Source organism: Zingiber officinale, chromosome 1A, assembly GCF_018446385.1.
Source record: "Zingiber officinale cultivar Zhangliang chromosome 1A, Zo_v1.1, whole genome shotgun sequence".
In the NCBI taxonomy this organism is placed as follows: domain Eukaryota; kingdom Viridiplantae; phylum Streptophyta; class Magnoliopsida; order Zingiberales; family Zingiberaceae; genus Zingiber; species Zingiber officinale.
The window spans coordinates 131113994-131130251 of NC_055987.1; the positions used below are offsets into that span (position 1 = coordinate 131113994).

At 42.0% G+C, this 16258-nt stretch overlaps 1 protein-coding gene across 2 annotated transcripts; it reads left to right on the forward strand.

The window, feature by feature from the left end:
* The first annotated feature begins 12964 nt into the window (after window positions 1-12964).
* On the forward strand, window positions 12965-14469 carry LOC122033569. Of its 2 annotated transcripts, XM_042592623.1 has the most exons (3): window positions 12965-13867; window positions 13941-14000; window positions 14088-14469. In XM_042592623.1, the coding sequence occupies exons 1-3, from the start codon at window positions 12991-12993 to the stop codon at window positions 14099-14101; spliced, it is 951 nt and encodes a 316-aa protein (XP_042448557.1). In that variant the 5' UTR covers window positions 12965-12990; the 3' UTR covers window positions 14102-14469. The 2 variants fall into 2 exon arrangements, with proteins under 2 accessions (XP_042448557.1, XP_042448566.1); XM_042592632.1 differs by lacking the exon at window positions 13941-14000.
* The last annotated feature ends 1789 nt before the right edge of the window (window positions 14470-16258 follow it).

Here is a 16258-nt window from a genome sequence, read left to right on the forward strand (position 1 = left end):
TGATATACGAGCCAGAGGCTCGAAGACGAAGGCCCCCGAGCCGTTCGGCCGGGAGGTTTATATCCGAGCCACAGGCTCGAGGACGAAGGCCCCTGAGTCGTTCGGCCGGGAGGTTGATATACGAGCCAGAGGCTCGAAGATGAAGGCCCCCGAGCCGTTCGACCGGGAGGATTATATACGAGCCAGGGGCTCGATGGCGAAGACCCCCGAGCCGAGCAGCCGGGAGGATTATATACGAGCCCGTAGCTGCTACGGGCTCGATGGCGAAGACCCCCGAGCCGAGCAGCCGGGAGGATTATATACGAGCTAGGGGCTCGATGGCGAAGACCCCCGAGCCGAGCAGCCGGGAGGATTATATACGAGCCCGTAGCTGCTACGGGCTCGATGGAGAAGACCCCCAAGCCGATCCGCCGGGAGGATTATATTCAAGCGATCATCACCGATTTCGGACCAGTTCAGCGGACTAGCACATCATATGTCTATATCCCCCGTTCGGGGTTGAGCGGCCTTCACTGGTCACGGACCAGATTCATGATCATCTATCTCCCCCGTTCGGGGTCGAGCAGTCGTCACGGCCAGGTATCTATTCTTCCGATTGACGTCGTTCAGGTCGCACGCGCGGCATCATCCACCCGACATTTATCCGACCGATCGACATCATTCCGGTCGCACGCGCGGTATCGTCCGCCTGGCATTTATCCGACCGATCGACATCATTCCGGTCGCACGCGCGGTATCGTCCGCCCAGCATTTATCTGACCGATCGACATCATTCCGGTCGCACGCGCGGTATCGTCTGCCCGGCATTTATCCGACCGATCGACATCATTCCGATCGCACGCACGGTATCGTCTGCCCGGCATTTATCTGACCGATCGACATTATTCCGGTCGCACGCGCGATATCGTCTGCCCGGCATTTATCCGATCGATCGACATCATTCCGATCGCTCGCTCAGCATCTTCGTTGTTGTGTGCCCAGCATCGTCATCGCTCACTGAGATGTTTTTGTTTCTCATCCGGCATCTCCGCGGTCGTGCACTCAGCATCGCTTGTCCACTCGGTCTATTCATGGTCCATCGTGCCGCTCGGTCCGCTATCATGGCACTCGTCGCTTGCTTGTGGTTTTGGCACTCGCTTGACGTTGTCGTTCGCTCAGCATTTTCTGCTCGGCGTCTATCTACCTGATCGGCATCACTTTGATCGTCCGGTCGGTATCTTCGCGGCTGCGCACTCGGCATTGGTCCAATTTCCGACTTGGTCTGCTCGGTATCGTTATCATCTCCTACAACACCACCATTACAGCGACCGCTCGAGCGACATTATATTATTGGTTCAGTGATTTGGCTTTGACATCGAGAGCGGTTCAATTCTTTGCAATAGACTGTCCAGTCAGTCGGACTCACGCCTCCTTCGACTAGACTTGAAGGGGAGGCTTGTGATCCGGATATAGTTGAGTGGCAGAGAGGAAATTAGGAGGAAAAGATAGGGGCATTTAGGTCTTTTTACAAGCTAGGGCTTTAAAGGGAAGAGGGCTGGTTCGTGAAAGGGAGGGGGGGCTGCTTCGGGCTTGGGGGATGCCGCCACCACCGCGGAGGGGGAATTTTTGGAGAGGCGGCGGCAGAGATCAAGGAGAGGAAGGGAGAGATGAAGGGCACGGGGTGTTCTTCGAGCCGCAACCACCGCGACACAAGAGGCATTGTTGAAATCGCCGCCACCCCTCTCTTCTCCGGTCTTCTCCGCCGATGGCCCCCTTGGAGCATCGCCGGGCTCCAGAGGCTGCCGACGCCGACACCTCTCGTTGTAGCCACTGTCGCAGCCGTCTCCGGCCACCAGTGCCATCGTCCCGTGCAGCCACGGCCACAGCCGTCTTTGATGGCCATCACCTCCAGCGTTCGACGCTGGCTACAGCTCCGGCGGTCGCCAACGACGCCTCCAGTCGTTGACGACACCTCTGGACATCGCCGCACACCTCCCTGGCCGACCCGTCTCCACACGCCACAGCTGGTGGGTTCCGCCGCCTGCTCATGCTTCCGCCCTTGTCCCTTCCAGCTATCGTCGGCGCTTCCGGCGGCCGTCGCCGCTTTTCCTAGCGGTCAGCGGCATCCTCCACCACTACTGTCGCCTCCTGCGGTCGTAGGCGGTTATGGGCGTCGCCATTGATTCCCGTATCTGCCTCCTTCACCCACGGGACAGCCATCATCGGACGGACTCAGATTTGTTTATTCCGATCTTCGAGTTGGGATAGTGCTCAGTCATCTAGTCGAGGAGGTTCCCACCATCGGGCTGCATCGGATTCCGTGCCGCCACTATTAAATTTGACTTCTCAGCGGGTTCACACCCATCTACTTGTCACGACCGCGATGACTTGATCAGCACCACGACCAAGCTCATCCATCCATCCGAGGGCGCCCCCCTGGGCCAGGGTACGTTCTCGTACATTTTTTGCATTTAGTTAACTATCTTGTCATTAGTATTCGATTGCTCATATATTTGTGGGATTCGCCTCGAGCACCGAGGTACCAGAGGCCGGGGTGACCCGGTCGCTGGATACAGGTACAGTTGACCGGAGGAGGACTTTAGACGATCTGGTCAACATAGAGGACAGCTCACCACCGGGTCAAGAGGATGCGGTCAACCCTCCAGACACGTCATACCGACAGGTTCGTCTTCTCAGCTTCCAGACAGGATCAGATTTTAAAGCATACCTTATGAGATCTCGGTTCTCCATACTCTCTCCAACTGAATGAAGACCATTTAGGAGTTCCTTGAATCTCCCATGTAGTGAGCTTACCGTTTCTCCATCCTTCATGGTGAAGTTTTGAAGTTGATTTATCAACAAATCTCTCTTTGCAATTCTTGAATCCTTGGTGCCTTCATTTAGTTCAATAAGCTTATCCCATAAATCCTTGGCACTCTTAAAAGGTTCAACTTTGTTGAGTTGTTCCGAGCTTAATCCACATTGAAGAGTCACAATCGCCTTTGCATTTGCTTGAGCCTTCATTTTTTGTTCAACAGTCCACCTTGATGACTCAAGCATTTTTCCATTTTCAGTTGGCGCCATGAATCCCTCTGTGATTGAGAACCACATATCAATTTCGGTCATGAGATAGTGTTCCATGCGGCTCTTCCAATAAGCAAAATTGCTGCCTTCATAGAATGGTGGTCGTGAAGTACTATGTCCCTCCTTCATTGACATCTTGTAGATCTTTAACTTATGCTTTCTTGACAATGAATCCTCAAAAGCAAACCAACGCTCTGATACCACTTGTTAGGATCGGTTGAGCTAGGGGGGGGAGGTGAATGACTCACTTCGTTTTCTTGATCTTTGATTATGCACAGCGGAAACTTGAAGCCAATGCTAACTCCGGTATTTACTTGGTATCCACCTCCTCAAGGAGGTGACTAGTCCAAGGATCCACGCCACTCACCACACTTCCACTATCCAAAAACCCTCATTCTCGGAATCACACCGAAGGTGGAGAAACCTTACAACACTTACAATACTTCCTCTCCAAAAGGAAATAGCTCACACTCACTACAATGAGGAAGAGAAGAGATTTACACTTGAAATAGCTTCTTCCTTGTGGCGTGAGATTTGAAAGTTTGGAGAGATTGAGAGCTTTTACTTCCAACGCTTGAGAGATCTTGAGCACTTCAAGGATTCTTCACACCAGAGCAATAGAACAGTATTTTTCGTTGATAGGTGCTTATTCCTCTTTCTTCCAGCGTTTTAAACATCAAGAAAACTAGTCGTTTCTCACGCTACCGTCGCCGTGAATCGATTGAGATTATGTCCCAATCGATTCACAAGTATCCGTTGGAGGCCATCGCGTCAAGATCAACGGTGCAGATTCTTTTATTTGACTTGGATCGATTGGGGCAGAGTTTGAATCGATTCAGCCGCTTGCTCATGAAATCGCAGCTTTGTGGATCGATCGGCCGATCGATTCAATACCTTGAATCGATCGGTTGATCGATTCAAGATGATTCTGTGCTTCACACAGAATGTTCACGGATCGATCGGCCGATCGATTCAATACCTTGAATCGATCGGTTGATCGATTCAGGATGATTCTGTGCTTCGCACAGAAAGTTCACGGATCAATCGACCGATCGATTCAATGCCTTAAATCGATCGGCTGATCGATTCAGAAGGGTTCTGTGCTTCGCGCAGATCCTTTCCGATCGATCGGCTGATCGATTCAAAAGCATTCTGCCTCACAGCCATGTCTAAATTGATTCACCAATCGATCTCTGATAGTGAGCCTAACACACATATAATCTTGTGACCTGCAGGAGCTTCTTTTGCCAAGAATCCGGTCCCCGACCTTCTCGGACTTCTCTTGCATCTGGTCTTCTGACCTGCAAGAAACCTTTTTACCAAGAATCCAGTCCTCGACCTTCTTGGACTTCTCTTACATCTGGTCTTCCGACCTACAAGAAACTCCTCCTGCAAACTCACAATGCATGTTAGTTCCAACGTATTAACCTAAACTTAAATAATTGTCAACACATTGAAACTTCCAGGGCATGATTGCACCAACAATTAGCTTACAAAGAGAAGGTATAACTAGTAGTTTTCTTCCGCATCATACTAGTTATTTTCTTTGTAAAAATTCTAAATACAAGAGGCAATTAGATCTAGTTTATCGAATTTATTTTTCGATTTTATGTTTTCTTCTTTTTTGAATTTTTGATTCGATTGTTCTTTTTGGTTAACCTAGAGTTATTTAAGGAAATAAATATTAGCTTTCCTTAAAAGGCTTTGCCTAGGCGGTGGTGGTTGCTCCCATATCCAAGAAGGTCATGTGCCTCGCCATGCAGTCCTGAAAGCCAATTTTGGAAATTAATATTTATGGAATTAATAACTTAGGTAGATTTGAATCAATAGTGTTAAGTTCCGCTTGCGATTCAAATCTAAATCATTAAAAACAGATAAGTTAAATTTGGAATCAATGATACTAAGTTCCGTCTGCGATTCCTAATTTAATTTCTAAAGAACACAATAGGTTATTTAAGGAAAGGTTCGACACTTGTACAAAAAATTTCTGTACAGTGGAACCGATACGTTTTCCTAGGACTAACCAACATATTGTTACAGTAACGCTACAGTAAAACCCTAAGACTAGGATTTTACTCCGAGTGCAATCTCTCGTACACTCGTACCCTCACCTTTATGACTCACTTGACGCTTCTTTGCAGCCTTGAAATCTTGCCTTCAAGTCTACTTCCTTTGGCTCTCGTCCATCGGATGCATTCAAGCCGATACCAATTAGATTACCAATTAGACAAACACTTGAGAACAAGTAGACTACTAATTAGCGTTTACCACCACTAATTTCGTCAACTATAATCAAGTTTCCAAACTTTGGTTATATATGCCGCGGGTTGAAAACTCTGCCTACCAGTCGACTGCCAAAACATGCAGTCGAGTGCCCTCTGTGGGAATTCGACCGTTACATCCCAACGGCTCGATACCAGTTGACTGCTAAAACTAGCAGTCGACTGCTCCACACTGACCGAACGAACAGAAGCATTCTGTTCGCTTCCAGTCGACTGCACCAGTCGACTACTAAAATATACAGTCGATTGCTACAATAGCGCTACAGTACTGCTACAGTAACACTACAGTAAAACCCTAAGACTAGGATTTTACTCCGAGTACAATCTTTCGTGCACTCGTACCCTCACCTTTATGACTCACTTGACGCTTCTTTACAGCCTTGACATCTTGCCTTCAAGTCTGCTTCCTTTGGCTCTCATCCATCGGATGCATTCAAGCCCGCGGCTCGTCCCCAATGCCATCCTTCGCGTATGCCTCGAAGTCGCTTCCTTCAGCCCTTGTCCTCGCTGCCTTGTCCACGGTCCTTCGGATGCTCCATCCTTCACCGGACCCGAAGCCGTCAACCTGAGTCACATGTGTATCCTGCAGTCCTACACAACTCAAGTACACATATTAAATAACAATGGTGAACCTAACTTAAACCATTTGCCCAAACACCAAAACACATAGTCGCACAGACCATTGGGATTGTTCCAACATCTTCCTTATTTGTGACTCATACACAAAAAATTGATACGCACTGTTGTTCTGTGCATATCCAATAAATATACAATCAACAGTATTTGATCCTATCTTAATCCTTTTCGGATAAAGCATCAACATTTTTGTAAGACACCCTCACATTCATAAATATTTATAGAACAATTGTCTTCCATTCCACAACTCATATGAGCGCTTATCTATCTTCTTTCGGGGCACTTTATTTTAAAGGTAATTAGCTGTTAACACAACTTTCCCCCATATGAACTCTGGCAGTTCAGAGCTGAATAGAAGATCATTCATCATCTCCTTTAGAGTTAGGTTCTTCCGCTCAATAACTCCATTTTACTGAGGAGTATAAGAAACTGTTGTTTCATGTCTAATCTCATGCTCAGCACACAACTCAGTGAACGGTAATACATATTCACCGCCTCAGTCACTTTGAACCACCTTAATCGTTCAATTAAGCTAGTTTTCAATCTTATTTTAAAGTGCAAATTTCTCTATAGCTTCATATTTACTTTTGAGAAGATACACATAACAGTATTTTGTGTTATCATCTATAAAAGTGATGAAGTATTTATTCCTACCACGTGTTGGTCTACCTTTGAGGTCGTACATGTCGGTGTGAATTAGCCCGAGTGGTTCGTTGCTTCTTTTAATATGTTAAAAGAATGACCTTGTCATTTTTGCTTCAACACAAATTTCACACTTGTGTTTTGGGTCAAGGTGGAATATAGGTATGCTTTGCATGTTTATTAATCTACATAATACATCATAGTTAACATATCCTAGTCTATCATGCCACAAACAGGAAGACTCAAGCATATAAGTAGAAGAGCTTTCATCTTTATTTATCTTAGGCCTAATAACCATTAAATTGAGTTTGAACGACCCATCGGATATATAGCATCTTCCTATGAACATTTCATTTCTTAGACAGTACAACTCTATTTGACTCAAAGACAATGTGAAAGTCATGCTTGCTTAACAGTGATCTAGATACTAGATTCTTCTGAATCTTCAGAATATACAACACATTGTTCAGAGAAAGGTCCCTGCCCGAGGTCATCTTCAGCACCGCTTTTCCTTGGCCCATGATATTTGAGGTTGCTGAGTTCCCCATGAACAACTTGTCTCTATTGATAAAGTTGTGGAGCAGCTCCTTAATGCAGCAAACGTGTCTGGTGGCTCCAATATTGATCCACCATTACTGCAGGTTTGAATCCACCAGGTTCACTCAGAGACCACAGCGTAGAGGTCGTCCATTTCTGGTTCCTCATTCAGGTTGACCTCCTGCTTCTTCTTCGGCTTTCTGCACTTCGAAAATTTATGACCGACTTGGTCACAGTTGAAGCACTTCCTAGAGAACATTTTTTTGTTGATGCCTCCTCTAGGTCCCATCTTGGAAGATTTGGGGTTCTTTCGTTTTGAGCTTTGACTGTGCTCGACCACGTTGGCTTTCACAATAGCCTAAGAGAACAACTTTCTCTCTGAATTCTTGTTGTCTTCTTTAATGTGAAGTCTAATAATAAATTCCTCCACATTCATCTCCATCCGCTTGTACTTCAGGTAGTTCTTGAAGTCCTTCCAGCCGGGAGGCAACTTCTCAATAATAGCAGCCACCTGAAAGGTTTTACTCATAACCGTCTCTTTTGAGTGGATCTCGTGTAAGATCACTTGAAGCTCCTGGACTTCGCTGATCATCATCTTGGAATCAACCATCCTGTAGTCCAGTAATCGACCCACGATGAACTTCTTGGCCTCTGCATCCTCCGTCTTGTGCTTCTTGTCTAGGGACTCCTACAACTTCTTAGCCATTCTCTTCATGCTATACACAATGTATAGCAAGTTGATAAGGCAGTTGAGGATGTAGTTTCAGCAAAGGAACTTAGAATGAGTCCATGCCTCCACTGCACTGATAGTCTGCGCATCAGCATCCTCAATATACTTGGGACTTGGGAGGGTCCTCAGTCAAGAACCGAGCCAGATTGAGCGTGGTCAAGTAGAAGAGCATCTTTTGCTGCCACCTCTTGAAATTTAGTTCACTGAACTTCTCTATCTTTCTCCCATAATTGATTGGCACAGTTCTAATCGGGGCGGAGGGGGCCTTCACATGTTAAGTCTGTTGCACCTAAACATTCTGTTCTGTGGTCATGTCAACAAAATCGAGTCTGTTTCATGATTGTTGGACAAACAATCTGTTGCCGAAGATTTACAAGGTATTAGCTGAATTTAAATTACACTGAATTAAATTCACTTATCTGTGAAGATGACCTGAGCAGATAGTCTTAGGCTGCTAGCAGGGGCTAGTTTCTGCCAAGTGTTGAAGGTAGCATGTACAGTGGTGGCGGAGTGGGCTGAGAGGTCGAGTGGGTAGGTCGGCCGAGCAAGAAGATCAGCTAGGAGGGTAGAGCGGCTGATTGAGTTGAGCATTCGAGCAACCAAGTGGTCGGTCGGGCATAGTAATGGAGTGGCCGAGCAAGCTGAGCGGTCGATCGAACAGTACGGTCAAGCGAGCGTGGAGCTTAGCGGTCGAGTGAGCAATGCAATCGAGTCATAGATAGAGCACAGAGTCCAATCGAGCAGAGTAGCCATTCGAGCAAGCAGAGAGGCCGACTGGGCGAGCAGAGAGGCCGTGGAAAAATATTGGTTGTTCAACTTGGATAAATTTTACCCGACCGGTCCGACATTCGACGAGCGCAAGTCGTGCCCACACATGAATCAACATGATTCAGTACAATCCGAGCTCATATCAATAATATATAATTATTAATTTATAATTTGTTGCATTGCTAATTATTCATTTTTCGTGTATAATTTTTTTTGCACGAGATTCATCCATTACCTCCCGTTGTTCACAAGTGGCATCAATGTCAGTTTCCATGCACAACATGATGAGATTTTGAGTATACTTATTAACTTGCACTGTATAATCATATGTTAGAAAATAGTAGCATAGTTCATAACATAGATACTCTTCATTTGGATGATCATTGAGATTGTTAACGAATTCATATTTACAAAATCTCGTTCGACAACCATATTCATATTTATAAAATCTAAATAACAATTCTTTACAACAAACATACTCATATTGTCAAAATAATATTAAATGTATAAAAACTATATTAATAATCCAAATAACTACATAAAGTTCAAAATGTATATATATAACATTAAAATAATAAACTACATAAAATAATTCAAAAGCTTGTAAATGTTATAAAATGATCCAAGATATCTATACATACAATACATGAAAATCATCGTCTTCTCGCTCGATGCCTCAATGAAATAGGTTGTTTATTTTCATATTCGTACAATGTCAACCCTTGTAATTAGCATATGCTTGCTGCACGTTAGCATCACCTAATCTAGCATTAGACTCTCATTGTCGGAATCCCATTGTTGCACTATTGGCACAAGCAAATTGCATGCTCCCAAGGTTGAATAACATCCGCACCTATCGTCCTGTGAACATAAGTCAATCAGTGTTGTGGGTTCTGTACAATCGGATGAGAGTATTTGGTGTATTATTCCATATACTTCAGGGACCACTTCCATGCAGTGTCAGCCAATCTACCACGACAAGCATCTGACAAGATATGACTATCCCAAGCTACAAAGTATCCTCCAAGAACTCCCTACAAGACATTGTAATGGACATGTGTATTACTTCTTCTTGCCCTAACAAGAATAAGAGGGTCTAGTGGAATCAGGATAGCGTGGCTCCATAATTTCCAATAATTTTATACAGTCATAGTAAAAAGTAACTTTAAGACGTGGAAATATATGCTTCATATCAATATATGGAGCTCAAATGATTTGCAACGTATTTACATTATATGACACTAAGTCAACCAGCTGAATAAGTATATAAAATAAAAATAAATAAATAAATAAAATAAGTTAAGTACTCACATCATTCAAACTAAGCAAATCCAACCACTCTCTATATGCTTGTACACCTTCTAAAGGTGCTTCAGCATGTGCCTACTGTAACCACCTCATTGTAAGTGGTTCTCCAACATGATATTGTAAGTTGTGAGGAGGTCTAATTTTTGGGATGTATTCATATATCCATGCCTACATGTGAGAAAACATATTAAATTCAAGGTAATTAAATAACAAAACAAATATACATATAGAATGTTTAATTTATTACCTCTAACAAGGTCAAATATCGAGAAATCTATTTCACCCCTATCTTATATGCGAGCTCCAACTATTGATATAGAGGAGCTAAAGTAGCAGCTCCCCGTGTATACCTATATAACACACCTATATCCTCCAAAAAAAAAAAAAAATCCAAGAGCCCTATTAAAAAGAGTACAACCAATAACATATATCAAATGTGTCCTCATTGAATATGTTAGAGTGTCATCATCATAATTATTAGTAATTTTATGACTAAAGTTCTTATGCAGCCACTCTAACTTCATAGACAAACTCCTCGAACCCTCTAAGGACTTATTAACTTCACCCCAACGTTACACCAAACAATAAGGTATTGGTCTAAAGTGATTGCCATCATTTGACGAATGTAAGGTTTGTCATCGGTTGTAGGTTGGTAGACTAAGAAGACAATACATGTCGTCTAAAGTGATTGTCATCTCTCCAAATGACATATGAAAGGGATTGGTCTCTAGTTGCCAACACTCCACAAAAGCAACAATCAAATTTCTATTCAATTTCTGGTATAACATCTCCCTCAATTGATCAAGATGGGAGTCCCTAAAGAGACTCCTCTATATTTGGACTACTCCTGAATCGAAGTCTTATTGTAATAATTTGGTTGTGTGACATAGACATTTGAGCACATCTCACTCTTCACCAAACCAAAATTTTGATGCTATATGCGTTTTAAAACCCCACAATAGTGATAGATCATGTGGACTACATGGAAATGGTTCGTACAATATTTCATCATCTTCATTGTTCCCTCCAACGAAAGCTTGCTCTTCTTCACCCTCATTCATTTCTGAATGTAAATTTTCTTGTGGAGATATATTTTCATACACATCTTCTTGTTGTGATAGTTGTGGTGGTACCTCTTCTTGGGGTACTTGTGATGATTATAACTCTTCTTGTAATGATTGTATCTCTCATGCAAGTCTCTCTTCTCAGTGCTTTTTGTTAGAAGTCATTGGTATATTTTTCCTTGAAAATGTCTTTAGTATTTTTACTACACATAAGAAACAAGTGAATTAGATATACAATTAACATGTATTGTTGAAAGGAATCGGAGTTGTTCAGTCACTCAAAATTGAACAAACCACAATGTGTTTGTAAACACACAATCGAACAAATCGTGTTCAGATACTAAAGGCAGAACATTTTGTGTTTCGTTCGGTAGATAGAAATCGAACACATTTAGTTATGTTTAGTGGTTATCGACCGAATACATTGTGCTGCGTTTGGTGGACCATGACTGAACATATCCTATGTGTTCGGTCGATAGTAACTAAACAAGTAGCAATGTGTTCAGCAGACCAATGCCAAACAATGCACGACTGAAATTCAAAATTTTCATCATATATTTGTCATATATTTTACAATTCCAACAACCTAACACCCTAAAATCTTTTCATGTAAAAAAAATATATCATATTCAAGTAAGTTTCTAACCTCATAAATGAAAACTAAATATAAATCTAAAAATATAAAAATATACTCATGTAATGATAATGTAAAATAAAGTGAAAGATAATATGTATTATTTGAGTATTGTTGTTTGATGGGTTTGCTAGAAATCGAGTTGGCCAAGTTCGATTGATGTTCGTACGTTGAAGAGATGAGAGAGATGAAGAGAAGGAAAGGAAAGTTGAGATGCAGATTTTTTATGCTATATTTTTTAACTTTTTTTAGGATTTTTAGAAAGTGTAAAATAGAAATATTATGGGGTGAATCTAAAAAATTTGTGATAAAAAAATATTGATATGTATATTTAGAAAATGGGATGTGTTTAGGGAAAGTGAGGGTGTGGACAGGTGGGATCATCTGATCTGCAAATTACGGACGAAAAGATGGTTCATTATTTTTGATTGATAGATTATGATGAACTCTATCCGTTTAACAAGTAGAGTCCATCAAAGTAGACTAATCTATGCAGTGGATCGGACCATCCCCTGACCCACAAATTATAGACCAAAGGATATGTCCTCGGGTGTGGATGGACTCTCCTTGGACAAAATACGCCAGTAAATTGCATCCCTATTTAACTCGTTTGGAATACCAGCCCAGATCCTTTAGTCTATTTTTTACATACCTGAAAAAAAAGTCACTTATATGTATTGATGGGAGTAATGGTCCCATCTATATTCTTTCCATCAATAGATACACGTAGTCCTCCTCTGTCCCGCAAAGGATCTGCCCTCCTTGGAATACATGTGGCGGATCGTAGGGGTGTCAAAAATGAACCTGATCCGACGACCTAACCCGAGTCGTCTCGTAAAAAATTAAGTTCTGGTTGGACATTTTCAGGTTCGGGTTGGAATATTTTTGGATTAAAAAATTTCGAGTTGGGTCAGTTGGGTTCTGATTGATCCAAATATAGGATTTAGTGGATTTTTTTTGGATTAAATTAAATTTTATTTTGAACATTAGGATGTCTTTATTTTTTTATGTATATTAATATCAATGTTATAGTATGATAATAATAAAGTATTAAGATAAAAATGAAGAATTATAGGAAAAATAGTTAAAATAAATTGTTTTGAATCGAGTTTTAGGATCATCGGATTTGGATTCGGATTCGGATTGGTCCGATTTAAATTTGGGTTTAAAAATTTTGGATTGAATTCGAGTTCGGATCGAATTTGGATTGCACTAAAAATATTTAATCCGACCTGGACTAATCGAGTCGATCCATCCCAATTTACACCCATGGATCGCCATCCCTATTTAGCTCGTTTTGCACATGCGGCGGAGAGTTCTGTCACGATGGCGGCTCTCTACCTCAAACTCAAGCCTAAAACCCTAACACCTCTCCAGTCTCTCCGCCCCTTCTCATTCTCTTCGTCGCCGCCGCCTCCCCTTCCCGATGCCGATGCAGACACTTCCGAGCCCTCGGCACCCTCTCCTCGCTCCTCGTACTCTTCCTCATTCAGCGATATCAAGGAACGGCTGAAGGTCCCTCTCGCCCCTCCTCGCCGGATCCCGGCCGATCCACCTCCGCCTCCGCCTCTCTCCTCTTCGAGTTCCCAACACACCTCACTTGATAACCGCAAGCACCTGGCCGAGTTCCGCCTCCGAAGCGGTGGACCTTCCGCCGCCGGTGAGCGCCGCGCGTCTTCTCCCTCCCTATCCTTCCAGGAGATCTTCAAAAGCAACACTATTTCGAAGGCCGGTGACGATAGGGCTGACGGGAAAAACCAAGGTTTGCCATTTGACAGCATTCGCGAGAGCCTCCGCCAGTTTAGGGACTCGTCCGCGCCGGGCGGCCATCGGAGAGACAGCTTCCGTCCAAGACCGTTCAATTTCATTCCCTTCCAGGAAGGCACGCGGATCCGTAGAGGCGAGACGGAGAAGGAGTTGAGGGAGAAAGCCGATCAGGGAGAAGCCAAAAAAGGTCCAAGGACAGATTTTTTTAGGTCGTATAGCCATGATGAGTTGGGGGAGAAGCTCCGCAAGCTGAGGCCTGAAGTAGCTGACAAGGGCAACAAGGAATTCTCTTTGACAGAGTTGAATGAGAGGCTGGCTAAGTTGAGGGAAGCAGAAGAGAAAGAATCGGAAAAGAGGTCGGGTGGGCTATCATTCAGGGATCTCCGAGATAGCCTAGCGTCAATCAGTCAGTCAGTAGCCAAGAAGAACTCCAATAGTAAGGCTTGCTCTTCGTTTTTCAGCTCTTAGTCATTGCAAGTATATAATTACTTGTTTTCATGTTTGAGCAGTTCAGAGATTAACAATCCTTTCAAATCTTACTGGGCAACCTTTGCACCGTTCATGCAAAGGTTCCATGTTATATTATGATTGGTTCACTAGCTTGATCAATCAATATTATACACTTCCTTGGTGTTAATAAATTTTGTTTATTGCAGTATTTCCATCCTGATAACATGTCTTCTGCGGAGAAGATGAAGTTCGAGCTAAAAGGGGTCAGACAAGAATTTAAAATTTTGGAACTATTCATTTTAGATGCCTCAAAATCAACAGCTGGTTGACCATCTGAATTTCTGAAAGAACATTAGCTATGGCTATGAAAAAAAATTGGTAGCTATGATGTGTTATCAATTGTCAAGGTATAAATGAATTATTTTGCAACACTAGTTAAACGAAAATTGTCTGATTAAGATATGTTTAGTTCATATTTTAGATAAAACTATTTGGCAACAGGTCAAATGGAAGTTCTTTTTATGTGATTTTGTTTCATTGTGTAAGAATTTTCTACTCTTGAATCTTGATCAATCCTGTTCTGTGAAACAAACATTGGGTTAACTATGCTTCGTACTATAGAATAGAGTGAAATCAATTCCATGTGTGAATTCTAATGCTCCCGTGAACAGTTTAGGCAACCAGATTAGGTAGTGTCCACATCCTAGTGCAATGTCGACCCAATTTCCTTCATTCCGTATTTTAATAACTAGAATAAGGCATTCCACCTGTCTATGAAATGCAAGATCATTTACTTGTTTCAAAGTCCTAGATTGAGCTCGTAGGATAGACAAATTGGTCAATTTGACTAGGTCAACCATGCAACATGAGATGATAGGTTAAATAATTGGGCAGACATAAGCCTGGTGCTTTACATTACTACCAGCAGGAGTATGTTTTGCCTTTATCTTCCTATCATCGTTTCCCAACAAATAGGTAAGCCTAAGGGTGTGGATAGCTCCATGAAGATTGCATACTTTGTAACACTGAATTTTTACACCCTGTTTGGAATCGTATGGAATTGAATTCCTATGGTAATTGAAATTCAATTCCATAGTTTGGAATGAATTTTAGAGATGAATTTATATGGAATTCAATTTCAATTCCATTCAAAACGTGAACAATAAATCAGACCTCAAATGTTCAGATTTGGATAGGTAATTTACCATGAACGATTAAAATTATTTAATTGTCCTTTTAACTTAAAATCTTTTTTTCCATCTGTCAACTCTCTTGTTTTTTCCTGCCTTTCTCCCGTGCGTCGTTTTTTCTTGCGCTGAAAACTTCTCCTTGCATCGTTTCTCCCGTGCACCACCTTCTTCATATTGCTGTCGGCCACCTTCTTCTCGTGCGCCACCTTCTTCTCGTCACCACCGTTGCATCATCAATTGGAGGTATGGATGTTGTTGATTTTGTGCTTCGTTGGTTTTGGCCCTTGTTTTGTTTTGTGCTTTATTGGTTTTGCCTTTATTTGGTTTTGTTTCGTGTCTTTGTGGCTTTGTTTGGTTTTGGTTTTGTGCCTAAACTATTATGTATTGAAGATGGTACTTATCTTGTTATTTGTTTGTGTGGTACAAAATATAGAAGGTACAAACTATACTGCTTGTTTGTGTGGTACAACTTATCTTGTTATTTGTTTCTTTCCAAACTATTGTCTACTACATGGAAGTTGGTACTTGTTCAAGCAAAGATTGGTAAATCCAGAGTTAGCATTCAATATGGCTATAAGTGAGCTAAGATTGGAAAATTGAAAGACACTTACATTGTACGTAATATGAGACAATTTGATAGAAATGCAATCTTAGCCATAGTTACTTATGCTGGTTATTTAGCTTGCATGCAATATATGACTCGATATGTGTCTCGTATTGAAAGACCAACTATCCAATCACAACGATGTAATGGAAATCAAGTGCGCCGAGAATTGATGGCTCAATTAGAAGCCCATTATAACTCACGCTCTGTAATACGCATGAATTATGATGCTTTCACTCGATTAGTTGCAATACTTCGTTGCATGTAATCTTCGTGTTTGTTAAGAATTTCAAGTTTTGAGTTTTTTCAATGCTGTTTTAACTGTGCGATCCCTTTTTCCTATTTTCTAATATTTAACTTGATTATTAAATGATTAGTTATGAGGATAAAATGATAAATGTATAAGAATGAAATTTAATTTAAATAAATTCTAAATTAAGAAATTCAATTCTATTATTCACTAATACATTCCAAATATAGAAATTAAATTCAATTCATGTTAGAATTCAATTCCTAATGGAATTCAATTTAATTTCTTCACTTATTGTTTCCAAACAGGGTGTTAAAGACAATATCTGATCAA